The sequence below is a fragment of the Diospyros lotus genome, chromosome 4 (assembly GCF_014633365.1).
Source record: "Diospyros lotus cultivar Yz01 chromosome 4, ASM1463336v1, whole genome shotgun sequence".
NCBI lineage: Eukaryota > Viridiplantae > Streptophyta > Magnoliopsida > Ericales > Ebenaceae > Diospyros > Diospyros lotus.
The window spans coordinates 33,273,394-33,296,535 of NC_068341.1; the positions used below are offsets into that span (position 1 = coordinate 33,273,394).

At 33.4% G+C, this 23,142-nt stretch overlaps 1 protein-coding gene across 1 annotated transcript; it reads right to left on the reverse strand.

Moving 5' to 3' along the window:
* Positions 1 to 16,483: 16,483 nt before the first annotated feature.
* On the reverse strand, positions 16,484 to 17,742 carry LOC127800032 (germin-like protein subfamily 1 member 11). The gene is made up of 2 exons (XM_052334421.1): positions 17,545 to 17,742; positions 16,484 to 17,304 (listed from the first exon to the last, which is right to left on the reverse strand). The coding sequence occupies exons 1-2, from the start codon at positions 17,666 to 17,668 to the stop codon at positions 16,766 to 16,768; spliced, it is 663 nt and encodes a 220-aa protein (XP_052190381.1). The 5' UTR covers positions 17,669 to 17,742; the 3' UTR covers positions 16,484 to 16,765.
* Positions 17,743 to 23,142: the final 5,400 nt, after the last annotated feature.

The following is a 23,142-nucleotide window of genomic DNA, read 5'->3' on the forward strand; positions in this document are numbered from 1 at the left end:
ATCCTCCAGTGTGTGGGATTGTTAATTTGGATCGATTTTCACTATTTTGTAGACACATCTCCTAGATATCCAACAAGAACATCATTAGTTGAATTATACTTATTTAGTTGTATAAAGAGTAATACTCTTATAAGCAAGATTAGTAACATCACCTTAGTTTTCTCGCGTGCACAATAATCAATGAAACTTGCCCGCTGGTCTTGTGAGATTCCTGGTGGATGTTTTGCAAGATTTGCCTCTCGACCAATAGTGGGATCATAGTACTCGTGGTATAACTTGCATCTATTATCCTTCCATTTTTTTCCAATGTTTCTCAAAATGAAATTCTTCACATGTCCTTCGTCAACATTAAATTTTTCCTTCAAAAAATAACAATGTTAATTATAACAAAATATTCAAAAAAATATATCAAAGCAAAAAATATTAGTTAATTACCATGACTCTATTTTTGTAAATTTCATCTTTATATGCGTTGGGAACTTTATGCCAGCTTTCGTAATTGACAGGAAAAGCGACAAAATCAGAAGCTAGCTCTCTTAAAATCCCTCCAAATAGTCCTGCTGCATCTCCTATGGGTTGGAGTGTGTCATTAAACTCTAACATGACACACCTTCCATGTGCAAGCAGCCAAACATCCTTAACCCGTAGTTTTTCTTGTTTTATAACTCCCTGTTCATTTGTCAATCAAAATACATATACCTAATTTAATAATTAATGCAAGTATATAATAATTACACGCAATTTAAATATTTTGTGCATACCTATCACATTAACTATCTAGTAATGGCGTGATGTAGACAAGGCTGTCGATGGAAAATCCTGAGATAGATGTGGGGTGGATGATTCTGATGGAGTCTGCCTAGATCCTGGAGGTTGTGATGGGGCATGGGTAGATAATGGAAGTTGCGGTGGAGTTGGGAAGGATGCTATAGGTTGTGGTGGAGCTAGGGATGATGCTAGGAGTTGTGGTGGAGCTGACAATGATGCTGAAGCATGTGTGAGAAGTGAGGCATCTCACGTAAATCAGTAATGCTTGTCTTTCTTAGACGTTTCTTCCTAATCATGGCTGTAATTTTTTATAAATGAGAAAAACATGCACGTATAGATAAAGCAAAGCAAAAAAAATAAAAATAAAGGAGAAGGAGAAACATAATAATAAGCGACGTAAAATGCAATATAATTTTCTTCTACATTTAAGAGTTCAATTTAAGAGTGTGTAATGACCGTTAGATGATTAGATGATTTGAAAAGTGTTTTTTTAAACTAAATCACTAATCATAATTTGACTATTTCTTAAAGTATAATAAAATCATCACGTGTTTTGAACTATCTAAGCCATTACTTAGCGGTTTAAATGGTTTGAGGAATGTAAGAAACATGGTCAAAACGTCAAATAATTAATTTAAACTTAACAAAATCAAAACAATCTCATAAAATACCAAATATTACAAAACAAATGGCATTCCAAATTACAAAAATCATATGTCAATGCATCCAAACTGCCACAACTATCAAAAAAACTCCGCAATCTATTTTTTCAGCAATCTAAATTATCACTGATTACCCAGATCAAAAACCTAACGATTTGGGTCGATTCAATTTAAAAAATTTAAGTAATTTTGATTTTTTTTCTCCGTACCCATGTTACAATTCTATATCATATGCTAATATTCCTAATGAATTGGAAGGAAGCAATTTGGCACCTAATAAAATGGTGATACCTAATGAAATGAAAGGTGAAAGGTGAGTGAGTGATTATTAACACAAGTAATTAAGTTCACAGAAAGCACATAATGAAAGGTGGACTTTGAAGTTCTAAGATAAAGAGGGGTTTTAACAGAGTTAAGTTGAACTTGAAGGCCACTTCTTTCCATCATCAACATTCAACACTCCTGATGATGGGTACTATAAGAAAAGCACAGAATCACAGAATATGTTTTAAGGTTCTAACTTCTAAGAGAGATGAGTTTAATAAGAGGAGGGAGAGATGAGTTTAATTAGGTTAGATTTGGCAGAACTAGTCCCACGTTTAGCTTTCTTTTGTTAGGTATCCTTGCTAGATTTTAGCCATAATATCATTAACCTCATTTTATCTTAAATTTGAATAATAATAATGTTATAAAGAGCAACCTAGCTATCTGTAAGCCCCTTGGGACAAAGAGGTCTCATTAAAGTAGGGATAATCTCTTTTAAATCTAATCTCGCGTCATTTGGACTATCTCTTTTGAGTTTGAACATGTATGTTTATGGTAAGTGTGAGCACAGTAAATCTAAGATAAACTACAGAACATGCAATGGATGGCTGCAGTACCTCTTGGTGGCCCATGAAATATGTATTCCCTGGCTTCTAAGTAACTAGCAGTTGCATTTCATGTGGGAGAAGTGATCAAATGAATGCATAAAGAAGAATATATATATATATATATATATGGAAAAGGACATTACTCATGAGTGTAAGGTGAGCTAAATTGATCTAATCTGCCAAACCCTCAATGCCCAGACAGGAAAATTTTACAACCAAGGAAGTGAACTAATAAGCAGGGCTGCTATATATCTTTGTGCAATGCCCACTTCTTAATTTCTTATGCACATGATTTCAGAGAGAGAGAGATAGAGAGATGGGCAAAGTAGATATATGAGTATGAAGTTAGCAATCATGATAAGTGCCCATATGGGTGTTGGTATTGGTGGTCACAGTTTTGCAAGTGATGCAAAGATTTCACTTCATGTCTATTGCAGATAACCTATTTGAGTATTTGCCAAACAAAGCCCACAGAGTAGCTTTTTGTCATCCTATCTGAACAGTCTCTTCTCTCTCTCTCTCTCTAAAAAGAAAATCTACTTGCTCATTCTGGTAGAAGCTAGCATGCTTTCATTACATTAAGAACCTTGGCTTTACTGCCATTATCATTTTGAAGTTTTCTTGGCTTAGCAACTTCATCGTTTTTTTGAAATATATAGGATGGGACTTTTTGTGCTCTTAAGAGTTTCTTACAAAATAATTGTTCGTTTTGATCTTTCATTCATCTCTCTCTCTCTCCCTCCCTCCCTCCCTCTCACTCTCTTAAAAGAACTTACCACTATTAATCAAATGTTAATGGATAAAGTACAAGATTTAAAGAGGTCTTCAGAGTAATGGTCTATTTGGATGGTTTGAGTAGAGCAATCAAAATTTGATCAAGAACTACGAATGTATTATTTCCTATGTACTAACGTTTCAAGCTCAGTTGAACATACTTGTTAGTGGTTTCAGCTTCTTTTTTATTTTTGCTATGAATAAATAAATAAATAAAAAGCTGAAACCACTTTCAAGTATGTTCAACTGAGCTTTGCTACATGTGGCATGGATTGTTGCTTTCTCACTTGTTTAATTATTAAGACTCTAGAAAATTAAAAAAAAAAAGAAATGTTCTTCATATAAAAATTGTTCATCGGGAAATTTCTTTCTGTTCAATTTTAGGTTCTACATAGACGTTCCCTTGAAGACCTTCTCGCCTCTAAATAAGCAGTTGTTGTAATAATTTATGTTGATGGACCAATTATAGTAGCATCTTTTATGAGAAACAATTTAACATAACCACTATTAATTATAGGATCACAATAGACTGTAATTAAGATATGTTTATATTTTTGTTTCTTTTTTGTTTACTTGTCGAAGGGAATCAACCTCTAGTAACATAAAATAATTCTAATATAGCTACAAGTAGTTAGTTTTGATTGTTATTTTTGTCAGGATACATCTAATTTTGATCAAACACGAAAACATATTAGAGAATAGATGCTTGTATTTGTAGTTTTTACATCACATTAAAGGTTTCATTAGGTTAGCTTGTATTCGAATGTGCTACTTCTTCCCAGTCTACATTGATCAACTGCCATGAAAATAGCTCTGTTTGTGTCCTAAGCAGTTATGTATTTATTGTCTAATTAATCTAAACCCTTCTAGTAAGACATGTGAGGTGATGGTGAAAAAAAAATCTTAAACCTTTATGTTGTGTTTTCTTATTATATTGTTGTTACCACTTCTCTATTGGTACCTCTTAGACGTTTCTTCCTAATCATGGCTGCAACTTTTTTTAAATGAGAAAAACATGCACGTATAGATAAAGTAAAACAAAAAGAAAGGCAAAATAAAAAAAGGCTAACAACAATATAATAAGCAAAGTAAAATGTAATATAATATTCTACATTTGCATTAATTAAATCCATAGAATTACATATCCTCATCATCAACATTTTCAACATTAGGCATTGGATCATCATCTATTTGTGCTCTTGTAAGTGACAGAATTCTAGTATCATTAGGAAAAAATAACCCTAAGTCTTGTGCTTGATATGGCTCGTTCTCATAGAATGTCTCTTCAATGTCTTCACCCATATCATACAAATCTTTTGGTTTTAAATGTACAACAGCACTCCAATCATTTTCTACAACATCTTCAACATAGTACACTTGTTGCGCTTGTGAAGCTTCAATATAAGATTCATCTTCTTCACGCTCACCAGTATGTATCAATCGAGAGAAATTCACTAAAGTAAACTGCAAAGCATCTTGTCTGATCCCTCTATCAGTTATGGTATTGGCCCATTTACACTTGAATAGAATAATCCTAAATCAACCATAGTAATTAAGCTCGATTATATCTACCAATTTTTCATAATAATTAACATCTCCATTAACTGGGTTGTTGTCACTGATTCTAGAATGACTTCTTGTTCCAGAAATCACAAAAACTCCACTGTTTTGAGTTTTCAAGCTATGTTCTCGTTCCATAGTTCAAAATTTGAATCCATTGACATTATATGCACTAAATCGTCTGGCACGTTGCAGTGGCCCTTGTGCAAGGCACTTAAGATCATCTGAATGGGATTCATTTTCATCATTCATAATCTAAAATGAAACAAAAGGAAATCGATAAGTACAATTTTTTATGATTGAAATATTGTTCTTAATAAAATATATCAATGGTAAACCTACACGCTTAGAGAACCAATCAATGAATTCTCAATATACTGTTCTTTCAATCTCTATAGTTGATCGTGTTAGATTCCTGAGCCTTCTCTTGGTTATCTCTCTAAATTCCCTATATAAAATTAAGTCATTAACGCAACAAGATAGGAAAATAAGGGATTTTGATAAATTATATATCTTTTATGTACAAACTCACTTCACAAACCGATCGACTAGTTCTGAATTCATTAACACATATCTGTGTGCTTGTCGTTTCTCAATATGAGTAAGGTTGAAATATGAAGTACTCCCAACTGATTTCCCTATTTCAGTAAAAGACATTGAAACTTGAGACGATTCATTGTTTGTCGTTTGATCATCAACACGTCCAAGCTGGTTGAATCTTGTCTCAATGCCCTCCAAGTATCTTGAACAAAAGGTCAAACATTCTTTAGCCAAGTAACCTTCTGGTTGTACCCTATTACGTACATGGGACTTCAAATGCCCCAAGTATCTAAAGTAAAAAACACAATTAGAAAATAATGTTATACATATATACCTGCAAATCCAATGGCAAATAGCAATTACGATATATAGAATATTTACCTTTCTATAGGATACATCCATCGATAATGTACTGGGCCTCCAAGCTTCAGTTCATTCACTAGATGCACAACCAAATGAACCATGACTGTAAAGAACCCATGCAAAAAAAGCATTTCCATATGGCATTGTGTGAGAATGACTCGACGTTGGAGCTTGTCAAAGTCTAGAGGATTCAACACCTTGCCACATAGTTGCCTAAATATTGAGCACAAATCAACTAAAACGACAGACACTTGGTTAGGCAACACATTTCTAATTGATATTGGTAGCAATTCCTCCATAAGAATATGTGAATCATGACTTTTCAAACCAAATATCTTCCAATGCTTTAGATCAATACACCTAGCAATGTTACTTGAGTAACCATCAAGCACTAAAACATTCTTCAAAGTTGTAAGGAATACATCTTTTTGGGCATTTGACATTGTAAATAAAGCAGGTCGATACTGTCCATTTTCATTTGGCCAAAGATCACTTCTTACGCCCATCTCTTTCAAGTCTTTTCGAGCATTGAGATTGTCTTTTGTTTTTCCACTTTCATTGAGAATGGTGTACAAGACATTATCACACACATTCTTCTCAATGTGCATAACATCAAGGTTATTGCGCAACAAGTTGTACTCCCAATAAGGAAGTTGGAAAAATATACTTTTCTTTCTCCATTGTTGACAACCACTTTCTACAATATTTTTTCGGCGAGTTCTTTTTCTGTTATCTTCAACCTCCATCCCTTTCCCAAATGTAACATGAACATTTTCCAACTGCTTGAATATCTCTGAACCTGATAGTGCCACTGGTGGATTCCTAAACTCTGTATTACCATCAAAGTGAACATGGTTAAACCTGAATCTATGATTTGGCTCTAAAAATCGGCGATGACCCATAAAACTCCACTTTCTACTATGAGGTAGACGATGGGCAACAGAGTCAAAATTTCAAGTTGGACAAGCTGAACCAGTGTGTGTGTTCCACCCAGATAAATTACCAAGCCCAGGAAAATCGCTAGTTGTCCACATCAATGCAGCGCGCATATTAAACATTTGATTGAGTAAAGCATCAAATGTTTCCACACCACCATCCCACAAATCCTTCAAGTCTTTAATCAAGGGTTGTAAGTAAACATCGATATCATTCCCTAGCATTTGCTTTCCTGGAATGATCATTGAAAGGATGAAGGAAGTCTGCTTCATACACATCCAAGGGGGTAAGTTGTATGGTATAAGAATCACAGGCCAAATGCTATAGTTGGTACTCAAAGTTCTGAAAGGATTGAAGCCATCACTAGCTAACCCAAGCCTAACATTCTGTGGATCTGATGCGAATTCAAGGTGTGTTTCATCGAATCTCTTCCACGCCTCAGAGTCTCTCGGGTGCCTCATCAAGCCATCTTTATTACTATCCACAGAATGCCACCTCATATGTTCAGCAGTTTTAGAAGACGTAAATAACCTTTGCAAATGTGGTTTAAGTGGAAAGTACCGTAAAACTTTGACAAGTTTCTTTTTTCTTTTCTTGCCCCCACCAAACATGTTTGTCGGGTTACCTTTCCTACTTTGTTTCCATCTTGACGCGTTACATACTTTCCATGTCTCCCTACTTTCATCTTCTCCCCAATACAACATAAAGTCATTTGGACATGCATGTATTTGACTGTAATTAAGACCAAGCTTGGTAATTAATTTCTTCGCCTCATAAAAAGAATCAAGAATCTCTGCATGTTCGAAGGCATCTTTTAACAATTCTAAAATCATAGACATTGCTTTGTTACTCAATCCGCACAAGCACTTGATGTGATATAGTTTTACTAGGAATGATAATTTCGAGTACTTCGTACATCCTTCATACAATGCTTGATTTCCATCCCTAACTAGATTGTAAGATGCCTTAGTTTCCTCATTAGGTCCTTGATTCAATTCTGGCATCCTTTCTTCACCTTCATGTACTGGTTGATGCGATGTGCAGGCTTTTACATTCACATGGTCCCTAGATATCCCAAAAGCATCGTTGATCATATTGTGTATTGGATCATGATTGTATAAGGGATTTTGTATCGAAAGTGTGCTATTAGAAGTTTCCCTTATAGTTGACTCCCCATGCCAAAACCAAATAGTGTATGTGGTTGGAAACCCTCTACAAATCAAATGATCATACACCACTGCTCTAGTCTCCCAATTTCTAAAAACACAATCAGGACAAGGACATTTGATTTTGCCTTCAATAGACCGATGGCCAAAGGCAAATTCCAAAAATCCTTGCACCCCTTCCTGAAATTCATGTGTATTTCGTGGCTTTGTAATCCAAGACTTATTCATGCAGCTAAAACAGAGCTTGTAGCTTGTATTCTGCTTCTCTAATCTACACCTCAATATGAAAACATTACATCCATATTAGTTTTAAGATGCGTACTTCATACATAAAAGGCATTTAAAAACGACAACAATTTTCCAATAGAGACCCTAATTATTGTCACTTTATAAGACGCTTAACTTTTGTCTCTTTATACATCAATTTTTGTGTATTGACCTAATGTGCAAGGTTTGTTGGTTATTGCATGTGATGGTTTCATGCCTTACATGATAGTATATAGACACAAAACAAAATTTTAAGGTGAATTACATTTTGTAGTCATTTTTAATTTTTACCTCTTTTAAAAGAAAAACAAAAAATGACACTTAGTGGGCATTTTTGTTTCCAAAAAAAGTGAGCACGATTTAGGTTTCCATATATTTATATACATATTTTTTTGTTTCAATAATTAGTGACTCGTCTTATTAACCTAACCTTTATTCACACTGCATACGCATTCATCATCAAGTTAATATGAACTTTTCCTAAAAGATTAAATTTGACATTGACAAACACATTTTTACAACAAACAAACGAAGGAATAATAAAATGCCACCAATTAAATTAGACAGTCTTCAATTGTTTGGTAATCAAATCAGTTGCCGCCTCTTCGATCTTCATCACTCCTATCCTAATTGCCAAATTCCCATCTTCCCCATAACTAAAACCTGTCCCCACCCACCCCCCATTGCCCCCTGCCCCTAAGAAATTTCCACACTCCACAACATTTGGAATCCATGGCTTTAACATCTGATACTCCACTCTATTTTATCCATCAGTTGCCCCATGTTCACTCACAGCACGAGTGACGACTTAATCAGTCAAATGTCATGCAGAAGCATCAATTAATTTTCAAAATCTTAATTGATTAGGTTTGAGTTAGTCAGATTGTTGAATTTTAATTAATCTTCATCATTATTATATCTTATTATATAATTAAATGTATGAATTTTGCTTAAAGTTTCTATAATTAGTTCTCTTTTCATTTATCCAAATTACCTTAACTGTGTTTCTCACATTTCATTTCATATTCAACAGACACCATTTTGAAAATGAATTTGACATCCTAAAACAATGACAACTTAAGAAAAGACAAACATACATATGTGTGTGTGGGTGGGTATGGTATGAATGAGTGGATATAATCTGCAGGCCATATCCAAACAACACCAGGTCCACATCAAATGGACATAAAATACAAGAGCAAGACAGTTGGATGGCCACTTGAGTGAGAGGTACTAAGCTTAAGTGAGAACCTAATCATCGGTATAATTCTTATATAGGGTAAACCATGTTTATTTTATACTATCATTAATCATTTGTAGATAGATGGATTTGATGATTTGACTAAATATCCTCGTTTAGTTTTTGCAGGGACAAAATTAAGCACGTCTTACAATAACAAATACCAAGACTCTTAAAAGACAATCAATTAATATACCAAGAGATCTTCTCTCTTATATTAAAATTGAACTAACCTGAGGAATTGTGAGAGGCGAGAGTGAGTCAGCGACGGCGACTGCGAACGAGGGGCTGAGGGCGAGCGCGAGTGATGGTGAGCGAGGGGTTGAGGGCTAGTGACGGCGGGCAAGCGACGAAGGGCGAGCGGCTGAGGGCGAGCTCGAGCGAGGAGAGGGCGAGAGCGAGTGATGGTGAGCGAGGGGTTGAGGGCTAGTGACGGCGGGCGAGCGACGATGGGCGAGCGGCTGAGGGCGAGCTAGAGCGAGCGAGGGGCCGAGGGCTAGCGACGGCAGGCGAGTGGCTGAGGGCAACCTCGAGCGAGGGGGGGTGAGAGCGAGCGAGGGGGCAAGGGCTAGCGACGATGGGCGAGCGGCTGAGGGCGAGCTAGAGCGAGCGAGGGGCCGAGGGCTAGCGACGGCAGGCGAGTGGCTGAGGGCAACCTCGAGCGAGGGGGGGTGAGAGCGAGCGAGGGGGCAAGGGCTAGCGACGCGAAGGAGAAGGAGAGACAGAGAGAAGGGTTCGTAGAGAGAAAGTAAAATTGGGGGAGGGAAATTGGGAAATTGGGGGAGGGAATTTGGGATTTTTTTTTATTTTGATTTTATTTTTAATTAATTATTTAACTGTGAGATTTAAAGTAATTATACTTAATATACATAATTTAATATCAAAATTTAATAAAAAATTAATATTATTGACTAATTTATATTTTTAAATAATATAAAAATATTAAATTTAATTATGTGTAAAACTTAATTCATATTAGACATTATTTGAAAAAAAGATTAAAAAATTATTAAAAGAGATCGATGTATCGTTTTATTAATATTTTTCAAGTGATCAATAACATTAAAGGTGTGTTTGATAGTATAAAAATTTCATGAAAAATATCACATTCAAAAAGTGAATTCCATTATTGTTATTTGACACACTATATTTTTTATAGAATTAAATTTTATAGTATAATCATTTAAAGCATATTTTAATCTATTTTCTATGAAAAATTGATTTCAAGAGGTGGTAGTTTTTATTTTTCATGTAAACTAAATATAATTAAACATACCTTGAGACTATTATTCTACTACAGATAAATGTTAAGTAAACTAATAAAATGATATACACACGCTCGGCTATGTTCACTTTTTTTCTAAACACTAAATTGCTTTATATTTAAAAGAATTTTCAGTTTCAGTTACTACAATACTATATTAAAGTAATTTTGATCAATTTTGTAACCTTATTAGTATGTTTGGAAACAAAAAATTTCTAAAATCCAATTCATTTCATTTAAAATAATTGAATTTCAATGTTTGAAATAGTAAAATATTCATAGAATTATAGAGATAAAATTGAACTTCAAATGAAGTTCAAATTGATCTTGTACAAATACAAATCATCGAATCAATTTATGTGTGATTTGGAAAGAATTGAAGTCAACATGAGAATTCTATTTTAAATTGATTTATTGCAAATAATTTAAATTTTAAAAAAATTATAAAAATGTTAATAATTTAAAAATATTCAAATAAAAATGTTAATAATTTAAATTTATTATTTTTTTAAATTTTAAAAAATTTATAAAAATATTAATTAAATTCAAATTTCAATTATTTTTAAAATTATTCTTTAAGTTTTATGGCGGTTTTATTGAAACCGCGGCAATTTATTTTTTTAAATTGAAAATTCTCTTTAAATTTTACGACAGTTTATTTGAAACCGTCGCACAATTTAGTTTTTAATTATTTAATTAAAAAATATTGCAGCGGCGGTTGATGACTGCCGCAATATGTTAAAATTAAATTTTAATCAATTTTAAATTTTTTCTTTAAATTTTGCGGCGGTTTCAAAGAAACCCCCGCAAAATTTAGTTTTTAATTATTTAATTAAAAATTTTGCGGCGGTTAATAACCGCCACAATATGTTTAAATTAAATTTTATTTAATTTTAAATTTTCTCTTTAAATTTTGCTACGGTTTCGGAGAAACCGCCGCAAAATTTAGTTTTTAATATTTAATTAAAAAAATATTGTGGCGGTTAGAAATTGCCGCAAAATTTTATTTTAATTTTTTTTAAATTATTTGATTCTCCTTAAAATTTAATGGCAGTTTCAAAGAAACCGCCGCAAAATGTTACAAAAAATGCCGCGAAAACTGCACTTTGCGGCAGTTGGTAAACCGCGGCAAAATATTTAGTTCTGGGACGGTTTTTGAAACCGCCGCAAATAAATTGCCGCTAAAATGTTGTTTTTTTGTAGTGCAAGATCCAATGATCGAATCTCCGTGGCTCGTTATGATGGATGTGGTATGGAAGCTTTGGCTCATGATGGATATGATATGAGAGCTTTGGCCCATCATTGTGATATGGGAGCTTTGGCTCTTGTTGAGGTTGTGCTAGCTTATTCATGGCTGCAGCAGATTTGTATATAGGGTTTTGGGAGCCATTTGGTGTATTTCTTATGTGGGCCCCAAAGACCATATGTCTGCATTTATGACTATGGCTTGGTATTATGGTACACAGTATGGCTTGGTTATTGTGCTTGGCATGGATTGTGTGTTGTTGTGGGAAAGTCAATTTCTAGTCTTGTTACCCTTTTCATTTGTATACTTGCTGAGTCTCGTGACTTACATTGGTTTAACATCATTCTAGATAAAGGCAAGACTAGAGATGATAGCGATCCAAGTAGGGTGCGATCTTGGGGATAGATGTGTACAGAACTCTCCTAAACTAAAGGTCTTGGGATGTCATTTTATTGGTGCCATGTGGTTGGCTAGATTTTTGTCATTAGGATTTGATGTATATTTTTTTCAAAAAGCGTAATGAGATGTAAATAATGATGTCTATTTTGTCTTAAATGAAAAATGTTTATAGTCTTTATCAATTTCAGTTAATGTAATGGATGTTCTTAATTAAGTTTTATTCTATATCCATTTTGCGGGGACTTTCTCTTGAAAATCCTATACTAGCAGGATTTCCAAGAGTGGACCCTCATAGAGGAGAAATTAGGAAATTTGTGTCATGGGAGATGAGGGAATTATAATGGTGATAAAATCTTGAGCTTTTTTTTTTTTTTTTTGGTCTTTTATAGGTAGTCTAGTTTTTGATGATCTTAATAATAGTAGTAGAGAGAGGGATTTGTCTATGAATGATGACGCTGAAATTGATTTGGTTCTTTTGTTAGAAATTATAACATAAGCGTTTTTTTTTTCTTTGAACTAAGTTACAATAGCTAAATTATTAGGGAACTAATATTCTATGTTTCATTGTTTTTTGTTTAATGGTTGGATAATTAAGGATTATCCAAATCCAAATCAATTTCAAAATATTAGAAATGATTATCACAAATCTCTTAGCTCAACTATAGTAGGCGAGTTTTCCTCCTTCAAAAGTAGGTCACTTTTATTCATTTAAGAATTTTGTAATTTTTTATGTGATTTTCTGGAATTTGATGTAAGCATTAGAGTATTTGCATAGAAAAGACTTTGTGTCCTCCAACGATTTTCTTCCTTGTAATGTACTTGAATCTTGGAGACGGTTTTGTCCTAGATAAATAAATTTATTATTGTGTTCGATCGATAAGCATTCTTTTATAAGTTAGGTTTTTAAAAATTAATTCATTTTTTTAATTAATTCTTTGGCAAGGTTGTTAAAATCGGGATTTTAAGTGGGATCGACAAAGGGTCCATAAAATCGTATCGTAAAATAGAATCGTAAAATCGTAAGATTTTAAAGATAATTAAAAATACTATTTAATTTTTGTAAATATATGTTTATAATAACATAATTTTGTAGAAAATGAATTAATATCATTTAATAACCTAATTATTCATTATTATAATTCAAAAGATGATATTTCCAAAATATAGCTCAAAAACTAGTAGGTTGGTATAGGCAATTTAAAGGCAAAATATAGGTAATTTAGAGGTAAAATATAGCTTAAAATTCTTTAGAGGATGCTTCCAACGTCTTCCATTAGATTTAGATTGCAATTTTTTCTTGATTTAACATTGATTAAATCAAGTAATATCCCGATTTGGAGTTGGGTGGTCCATTAATTAATTACTTGTTTGTCTTGATTTACTTATGCAATCAATGTTAAATCAAGTAAAAATTATAATTTAAATCAAGTAAATTGGAACTTATGCAATTAATGTTAGATGCTATGTGACATTGGAACTTATGCAATCAATGTTAAATCAAGTTCCAATTTAGAGGCAAAATATAACAATTCATTGCATAAGTTCCAATGTCAGATGCTATGTGACATTGAGACGTTGGAAGCATCCTCTAAATTACAACTTAAATCAATGAAGGTCTTTGAATCGTAAAATCGTTTGGGGATTTCTGAAGCGTAAAATCGTAAAATCGTACATGTAAAATCGAGATTTTATAGGATTTTATCCCAAATTGGATTTTACATGGGATTTGAATCGTTTGGGGGTCTTCGAATCGTAAAATCATAAAATCGTACGCATAAAATCGGGATTTTAACAACAATGTTCTTTGGCATGACATTATGTATTTGGTTTGCATAATATGTGATAATGAAAATCACTTGAAACCTATTTTTCTCCTATCAATTGTACTCGTGCAATTGATATTTTGATAACATTATGTACTTGGTCTGCATATTGTTAGAATGTACTCGATTGATAATATTTCTGATAGTTTTTTTTGTTGTTGATAAAATGAGTATATATAGTGTTTAATCTTCATTAAATTGCATAAAACATGCATGGGCATGGTTGAGTAGAAGTGCTAAAATAATTGAAGTGGGTCCTTTTTTATTTTACATGGTTTAATCTTCATTAATAATAATAGAGTTAAGCTTGTTTAATTAGTTATTTTTATTGTGCATTTTAGTTCTTTCATAGTATGTTTGTTAGGTTTTATTGTGAAAAAGTTAAACATAATAATATATATAACTAAATATATGTTTATATTATCTATAATTAGTTATTTTTATTGTGCATTTTCTCTCTTCAGGGCAGTTCTCTATTCATTGTTTTTAGTTTGTTTTGCTTATTCATGACAGTTATTTTGTTGCTAGCACATTGGAATTTTTGGCTTTGGCAAGCTTGGCATTTGCTTACGTGCTAGTGTCAATCCCTCAAGGTCTACTCCTTGCAGTCCTTTCAAGAGTAGTTTAAATCCTCTTGTCTTACGATAGCAAGGTGCTTTGCCCTTCCTCTCCCAAAGGGCGCCCCATATTGTGGCTAGCCGTTTCTTGCTCTAGCTTGGTTTATCTTTAGCCATATAGAGGCCAGTTTTAATTCTTTGGTCTGCTGGTTTTGGCATTTTCCCCTATTTAGCTAGCTTTCTCTCTGTTTCCTTTGTTGAGCTTAAGTCTTGATATTTTTATGTTAGTAAAAACGTAAAAGCACAATCATAATTAAGAGACAGGTGTACCACATAGGTGCTTTGTCTAGGGTTAAGCTTTTAAAAGTATTTAGAAGTTGAACATCTTATTGCCAGCTAGAAATATTATGGCGGGAAATAAATAACTAATGTTCCTATTCTTTCTAGTAATAACCGAACAGCCTTATTGAGTTAACCATATTCCTAAAATCTTTCTCCTTTTATCAAACAAAAAAATAAATCTTGGCACCATTTCTTTATCTCATACCATATAAATTTGTTATATACATTTTTAGAATAAAAAATTATGCGTAATAAAGGGTAAATTATATGCTGTACTAATTTAAGTTGGTATCTTAAACCCTAAACCGATAAAAATATATTTAAATAGTAATTTTCATCAAAACCATTGGACCATGTAAAACAGTATTTATAAGTTGAGCATCATATTGCTACCTAGAAATAGTATGGCGGGAACTACAAACGAAGATAAAAAAGGAACATTGGCACTACAGCAATTAGGACAAGCCCATCTAAAACAAATAGCAGCTAGACATCCGACGTGGAGATAGTAAGAACTTTGAACTGCATTGTATTCATAGGTTACATAAAGCAAGATTCTATAACATTTCAGGATATATATATATATATATAGATAGACTATCATGTAATATACACGTAGGGTACGTATATACAAGATAGTGACTAACTTATATAGTTCAGAACTATTTCATTGAATGACAACAATAAGAGAATTTCAAAGAAAAGGACACTGTACCTAGCATCGGTATGAACCCACTTATTTATGGCATTAATTTAATTATTATTAGCAGACAAAAGGGTCCAATTAATATTTGTTTGGTTGTTGTCTCTCAAGAGTTAGAAGACTTCTTGGAGATAATCAACAACCTTTTTGTCCAGTTGAAATGCCTTGGCCAAAAGATAAGGGTTAATCTTGGGATTGGAACCAAATACTGCATTCGCAATGGTAATAACACCAGGATTTTGGCTGCTTAGACCAGCAATCGCGACAGCATTCTTAGTCTTTGCCACATTGAACTGGAAATGAATGAGACCCTCTGGAAAATGTGTAGTCTTCAGCTCAATTAATGCCCATCATTCCTCAATTAATATAAATGAGCCGGCTAGAGACAGTGGTATCGAGGATGACAAACACCCAAAAAGGGTAGTCTTCAGCTCCATCGACCCTTCATTCTCGAGAGAAAGGACGAGAGGTACATGTGGCCAAGTCCCTTACGACACCATAGAAAATAAGCAAACACAAGAAAAAAAGAAGGGTAAGTTCATTCTAACTTTTCTGGCTTTCCACGTACGTTCGATCTCCATAAGGAGAAAAGTGGAGAAACAACTTTGTAGTGTCACTTGTTACTAACTTCATCGTCAGAGGGGCATTCCCAAGTAGTCTCAAGGTAGTCTAATTGACATTTCTTTAGTGCAAGTGCACATGAGGATCAACGTAGACATCCATCTCAACTACATTACTCTAGGTCACCACAAATTTATTGGTGACAGTTCATAGGCGTTATCATCTCCATTGCATCAGTTTAACTTCTTAAGGGAACACACTCTATATCTTTCATCATACCAAATACTAGAATTTGTATTATGTTTAAGTTGCAAGATTTTGTAAACATTTATGTGGAGAATACATGGGTAATCATTATATTATATACTACACAAAATTTGATGTTTTCGTTATTTTATAGGCACATAGTGAGACAAACAAAAAATTATAGTTTAGAACTATTGATAGTAAGAACTTTGAACTGCCTTGTATTCATAGGTTACATAAAGCAAGATTCTATAACATTTTAGGATATATATATAGATAGACTATCATGTCATATACACGTAGGGTATATACAAGATAGTGACTAACTTATAGTTTAGAACTATTTTATTGAATCACAACAATAAGAGAATTTCAAGGAAAAGGACATTGTCCCACTTATTTATGGCATTAATTTAATTATTATTAGCAGACAAAAGGGTCGAATTAATATTTGTTTGGTTGCTGTCTCTCTAGAGTTAGAAGACTGTTTGGAGATAATCAACCACCTTTTTGTCCAGTTGAAATGCCTTGGTCAAAACATCAGGGTTAATCTTGGGATTGGACCCAAATACTGCATTCGCAATGGTAATAACCCCAGGATTTTGGCTGCTTAGACCAGCAATCGCGACAGCATTCTTAGTCTTTGCCACATTGAACTGGAAATGAATGAGACCCTCTGGAAAAACAAACACATCTCCCGGATACAGGGTCTTGGCAAAGAGACGATTTTCTGGATTGGAGGTGACAAAGCCTACATATAAGGTACCTTCCAGCACGACAATGACCTCAGTAGCGCGAGGGTGTGTATGTGGCGGGTTAACCCCAAAGGGAGCAAAGTCGAGTCGGGCCAAGGAGATACCAAGTGTGTTAAGTCCCGGTAAGTTCATCACATTCACTGGAGTCACAGTAAAGCCAAGTTGGTTTGATGTATTTTGACCGTTAAGGAGCCCGGGGAAGAAGAAATCTTCTGGTGTAGCGAGCTTTGGGTCCTTGCAAAACTTCCCGTTCACAAACACTGCATGTGATGAAAAGAATTAGGGTTGGTAAAAAGTCACTAAAATTCGTAACAAAAAGAAAGAAAGAAATAAATAAAAGTCACTAAATATATATAGAGCAAACAAGTCTGTGGTGATGAACCATGAAACTGAAAAATATTTCATGCAGTTGCCTAGTTGATGAAGTTATATATAGTGTTATCGTATACAGTTTGAACCCATGAGGGAGAGAGAGAGAGAGAGAGAGAGAGAGAATGTACCTCCAAATTTGGAGTCATTAACAGCAACACAAAAGTCCTGCAATTGGCTTGGATCAGAAGCATAAGCAAGTGTTGAAGCCAAGGCCAACACAGCCATAGTTACGAAGAGGTGGGTGCCCTTCATTCTCTTGATTTAGGATCTAAACTAACAGTAACAGTAGGGAATAATCAGCGCTTTGGATTTAGAGCTTTTCTTTGTAATTTGTTTGGTTTAGATGATGGATTGGCTATTTATATATATAGACATGGAGTTCATGAATTGGTCAAACATTTTCTCGGTCCTGAATGAGGGAGGGGAGAGGACATTTTTTATTTGAATTAGGATGAATTGACATTTTCTTTCTTCTCAACTGAAACCAACATACACATCCTGATGAAGTTTTCTTCTGTGATTAGGTAACTACTTTCAGCATCAAAATTAAACGTTGATGCTGAATCATTCAATGAATAAATAATTATCTCCAGATGGATATGAATTCAGCTGAAGCTTGTTTTCTAGAATATATCCTCTTTGCTGTTAAAAAACTGATATTTAATATCAAATTAATTTGCAATCTTTTCGCTCCTACTGGGGAGAACACGCATTGATTAATGTTAAATAAACAAATAATGAGAACTTAGTCAAAATAAATAAATAAAATTAAGTACTGCAAAATAATATGATATATAATTTGAATTGTCCTAAAATGCATCGCAGTAGATGTTTGAGAATTATTTGAAAAAAAAAATGTTTAAGAGAAGATTTATTTATCAGGTCATGACTTAGCCTAAACTTGATTTATTTAGCAGGTCATGACTTAAAATCAAGTACCAGGTCATGAACTTGCATGCACTTGATTTATGACTTAACCTAACCTTGACTAGCTAGCATAGACAATTAAAGAGGATAATGAACTTGCGTATTCTCTTTTGTTTTTCTTCAATTGCACATTTTGCAAGTAAGGATATGGTTGGGAGAAGATTAGTAATAGAATGGATCAAAGGGTATTAAAACAAGCACAACAAGAATAAGTGAAATGAAATAGTAAATACTTTTCCTGACAATAATAAAAGGTATTGCCTCTTTATCTATGATAATACATGGAATGAAAAATTATTAACTAATAACTAAAAAATATGCATTCATGATAAATATATAAAAAGGAAAATTGTAATAATTAATCACCTCTAAAATTTGGCATAATTATAAGAATCACCCCTTACATTTCAAAAATAACAATAATCTCCCCTATTGTTAAATAAAGGGACAAAATGATCATTTTATCCTTCATTATTCTCTCTTATTTTTATTACTTCTTTTCTCTTTCATTTGTGCTCATCGCATAGAAAAGATGGAGAGAGAGAGAGAGAGAGAAAGATTAGTGTCACAACTACCATTGTCATCGCTAGGTTACCAACTATGAAAGAAAGAGAGGGAAATATATAAGAAATTTAAGAAAAGAAAGAAAGAAAAATTAAAAAGAACAAAAAAAATAAAAATAAATATAAAGGTACTTTAAACCTTTCAAGCCTCCATTATTAGTTTATATAATCTTCAATAAATTTTATGAGAAAAGAGATGTCAATTAATATACATTTTTTTTATTCAAATGACCAACTAAAGGACAAATACAAATTAAAAAGATTACTCATAAATGTCACCAAGTAAAAAATGAAATATAGGATTTTACCTAAAAAATGAAAGAATAATAATGGGATAGGATTGTAACTTCGGTCGACTGAAGTTGTCACTTTGGTCGACCTAAGTCGTCTAATAGCTTGTGAGTATTTTCGGGTAACCTAAGATTATGGGTCAGCTTTCTGCCCATATTTAGTCGATCTAAGTTGAATTTCATTCGACTAAACTCAAGAGTCAGCTTTCTACCCAATTTCAATCAACCTAAGTTAGATTTTGGTTGATTGAAGATCAAAATTTTGCATTATGTCATATCAGCCTTCGGTCAGATTGCGCACCTTGTATTCTTTTGGGTATAACTTTTTGTGTAGATGTCCAATTCGTGAACCATTTGGTGCATTATAAACTAGACTCAATAGGCTTTGATTGGTGCATAATTTAGGTTATTTGGACAAAAATTGATCCTAATATAGGCCTGTGAAGTAACAATTTGAATCTGAATTTTTCGTTTGTAGTCCGAAAGTGCTTCGATAATTGGGGCGTAACTCCTTGTGTTGCTATCAAAATTGAAACTCGATTTTTGTGCCATAATCTAGAATTCATAAGAGCTGTTTTGGCATATTTCTTGAATCGTGTTGGGAAATTTTCATAACATGTACATGGATGGCATGATCATGGGATTTCATGTGTGATGCATAACATGATTACTATTATTTGTGCACCTATTATTTTTAGTGGCGACTATGTACTGCATGGTGAGAAAAGGATAAAGGAACGCCTGACGCGAGTTAAGGTTACCATAAGCTTGGTAGGCAATGTGAATGGCTAATAGATTTCTATATATATGTGTATACATGCATGTGAACAAAAGTCCTTGAGGATCGATGTGATGCATGAGAATCTATGTATTCATGAGAAATGAAATGTTGCATGAGATGCATAATGATGGTGGCATGGGGATGATCATAATGATGGGGATTTAATAAGTGATTATTATTTGTATTCGGGGAGTCGGGTGTACTCTATTTTAGTCTATCCATGCCTTAATTCTATTGTTTCATTTGTTGTATACATACTTGCTGAGCGTTGTGGCTCACCGTACTTATTCTTGTCATTCCAAGTAAGGGAAAGGCAATTGCTAAGAGCGAGTCCAGTGGGACGAGATGTAACACCCGGTGTTAAGAGAATAAGAAAGGAAGTAAGAAAACTTCCAAAAATACCCTTGAGAATGTGTTAGATCCTTGAGAGTATTAGTGCCCTATGAGAGGGGCATTTTGGTAATTTAGATAGTGAAGTCCAATGAAAAGGGTATTTTGGTAAATTGAAAATAATTCCTATGTGAGATTAGGTGTGTAAGTGAATTAAATCCCAATTTTGTATTTATGTGGAGATATATGGGATTAATAAATTCACAAAGGGTATTTTGAAATTTTCAGAATTAATTCCATCGAGGAATTTAATTATGGAAAATAGGAAAAATGGAGAATATGCAATTATTTGAGAAAATAATTATTTTTCTCTAAATTGGTGAATAAATGTGGTAATGCCACATGGATGGTGGAGGTGAGAACTTGAAAGCCAAGATTAGTGTCTTATTGTGACACTTGGCATTTTGTGGTCCAAGTTAAATGGAGAGATTAAATTAAATGCAAAAGAATTGAAATTAGTCTTTCAAGCATTTAAAAAGAGGCATGATGGTTTGGATTAAAAGAAAATCCAAAAAAAGAAATTAAATTAGTCATGCATTAATACTTTGGAAATTATGAGATTTATTTAAATACATAAGAAAGTATTTATGTCTCTCAAATGTGATGGATATGAAAATGGTCCCATTAAATTAAATGGGAAGGAAATTAAATTATGTCTCTCATGAGATGGTTGGAAAATAGTCAAATTAAATTAATTAGAAATAAAAAGGAAATTTCCAAGTGATCCAATGGTTGTGCTTGAGTCTTGAAAATGCAAAATAATCCAATGGATGAGATTAATCAAGATAAAGAGCTTGGATTGTGCTTTCTCCAAGAGAGGAGACTTGTTTATTTAAAATGAATGGTGGAGATTTAATTCTCCTTAAGCACATGGATTGTGCTTTTAATGAATAGTGGAGATCCATTCTTGAAAATGGGAAAGGGTGGTATAAAATGAAAAGTGTGGAAGACTTGTCTCCCTTTGGCCATTTGTAGAAAGAATGAAAGAAAGAAGAGATGAGAGAAAAGGAAGAAGAAGAAGAGAAAGGAATCAAGGTAAGTGCATTCTTCTTCTCTTTATTTAGTGTTCTTGTATGCAAAGTAATTGAGTTCTTGTTTGAATGCCATCTTAGATGGGAGAAGATGTTAATGGAAGTTCTCTTGAAATGAAGATTTGAAGATTCAGGAAGAGGTAAGGGATGGCCCCATGGGAGGGTGGCCTTGCAATGTGTTGTAAGTATGTTTCATAAGTGTATATGTTGCATTTGGCATGTTCTTTTTTGTTCATGAGACTTATGGCCATAGGTTAGTTTAGGAACATGGTTGAAATGGTGGGTTGATGCCTCTAACTTTGGAGGGTTGTGAGGGCAAAGAAACCTAGCCACACTTGCATGCATTTGGCATCATATAATCTTGTTATGTTCATATTTATTTGGCATTGTACCCTTATTGAGTTTAATAGCTCATGAGGTTTTTACCCTCACATATAGGTTGTGGAAGTATGGAAAAAATCAATACAAGGTGGAATGGTATGTGGAGGCATGGAAATAAAGATTCAAGTGTGTTGTATGGCTTAGGGTAGCCTATTTTGTGGCATTTGATTTATGTAATGTAATGTATTTGGTTGGTAATAGCTTGTTTAAGTCTAAGGTTATGTAACACCCGGTGTAATCGGTATTAAGTGTAATACCCTCGATAAGTTATGATAAATTTTATCAATTAAGGGAATATTGGTATATGGAAAATTCCATACTTGCCCTTGAAATAATGAGAAGGCACATAATAGATAGGATGCCTTAGGAGGGGCAAAACGGTAATTTGGAGTTTCGTCCCATAAAAAGGATAAATTCTTTTTTTTTGGAGAAATTATTTATATTGGAGAATTGATTTTTTTTGGAGAATTTAATTCTTGATTAAGTGTATGGATAATTAGGGATTAAATTGGAAAACCAAGTATGGCTAGATTTGTGACACTTGGCAAAATCTTATGGAATGAGATTTAATTAAATTTGGAGACAAGGATTTATTTAATTGAGAGAATTTGGTGACACATGGCATGATTTTATGAATCAAGAGTGATATTTAAATAAATGCAAAAAAAAAAGAAAAAGAAATTAGTCTCTCAAGCATTAATGAGAGCCATGATGGAGGGAATTAAAAGAAAATAGTCAAGCATTTATGTGGAAAAATGATGGATTTAATTAAATGTTAAAGTAAATGGATTATGTCTTTCAAGAGACTTTAAATTTAAATCAAAAAGAAATTATTTTAGTCACCATTAATTGCTTGAAAGGTTATGAATTTAAATTAAATGGAAAATTGGGAAATTAGTCAATCTTGAAAATAGTCATTATTTAATTATTTGGAAAATGGGAGAATTATGGAAATTAGGGATTGATCCAAGGGAGGAGATTTAGTCTCCAAAGAAAAGATCAATGGATGAGATTTAAGAAGACAAAGTCTCTTGAAATTGTGTTTTCTTTGAATCTAGACAAGTGTTCTCCTAAAATCAATGGCTAGGATTTAAATTGGGAGAAGCACAAGGATTGTGCTAGTGTTTAAAGGTGGAGATTAAGTCTCTTGAATTAAGAAGAAATCTATGGCTAGGATGAAATCTTGAGATTTGGCATGGATTGAGAAGAAAGTTCTATAAATAGGGAATGGGGAAATTGGTTCAAGGTTTTCCCCACATGTGAAGTGAAAGAAGCAAGAAGGCAAGCAAGACTAAGAGAAAGAAGAGAAAGGCTAGCAAGGTAAACCTAGTTCCCTCTCTTGAGATAGTTTGAATGCATATGT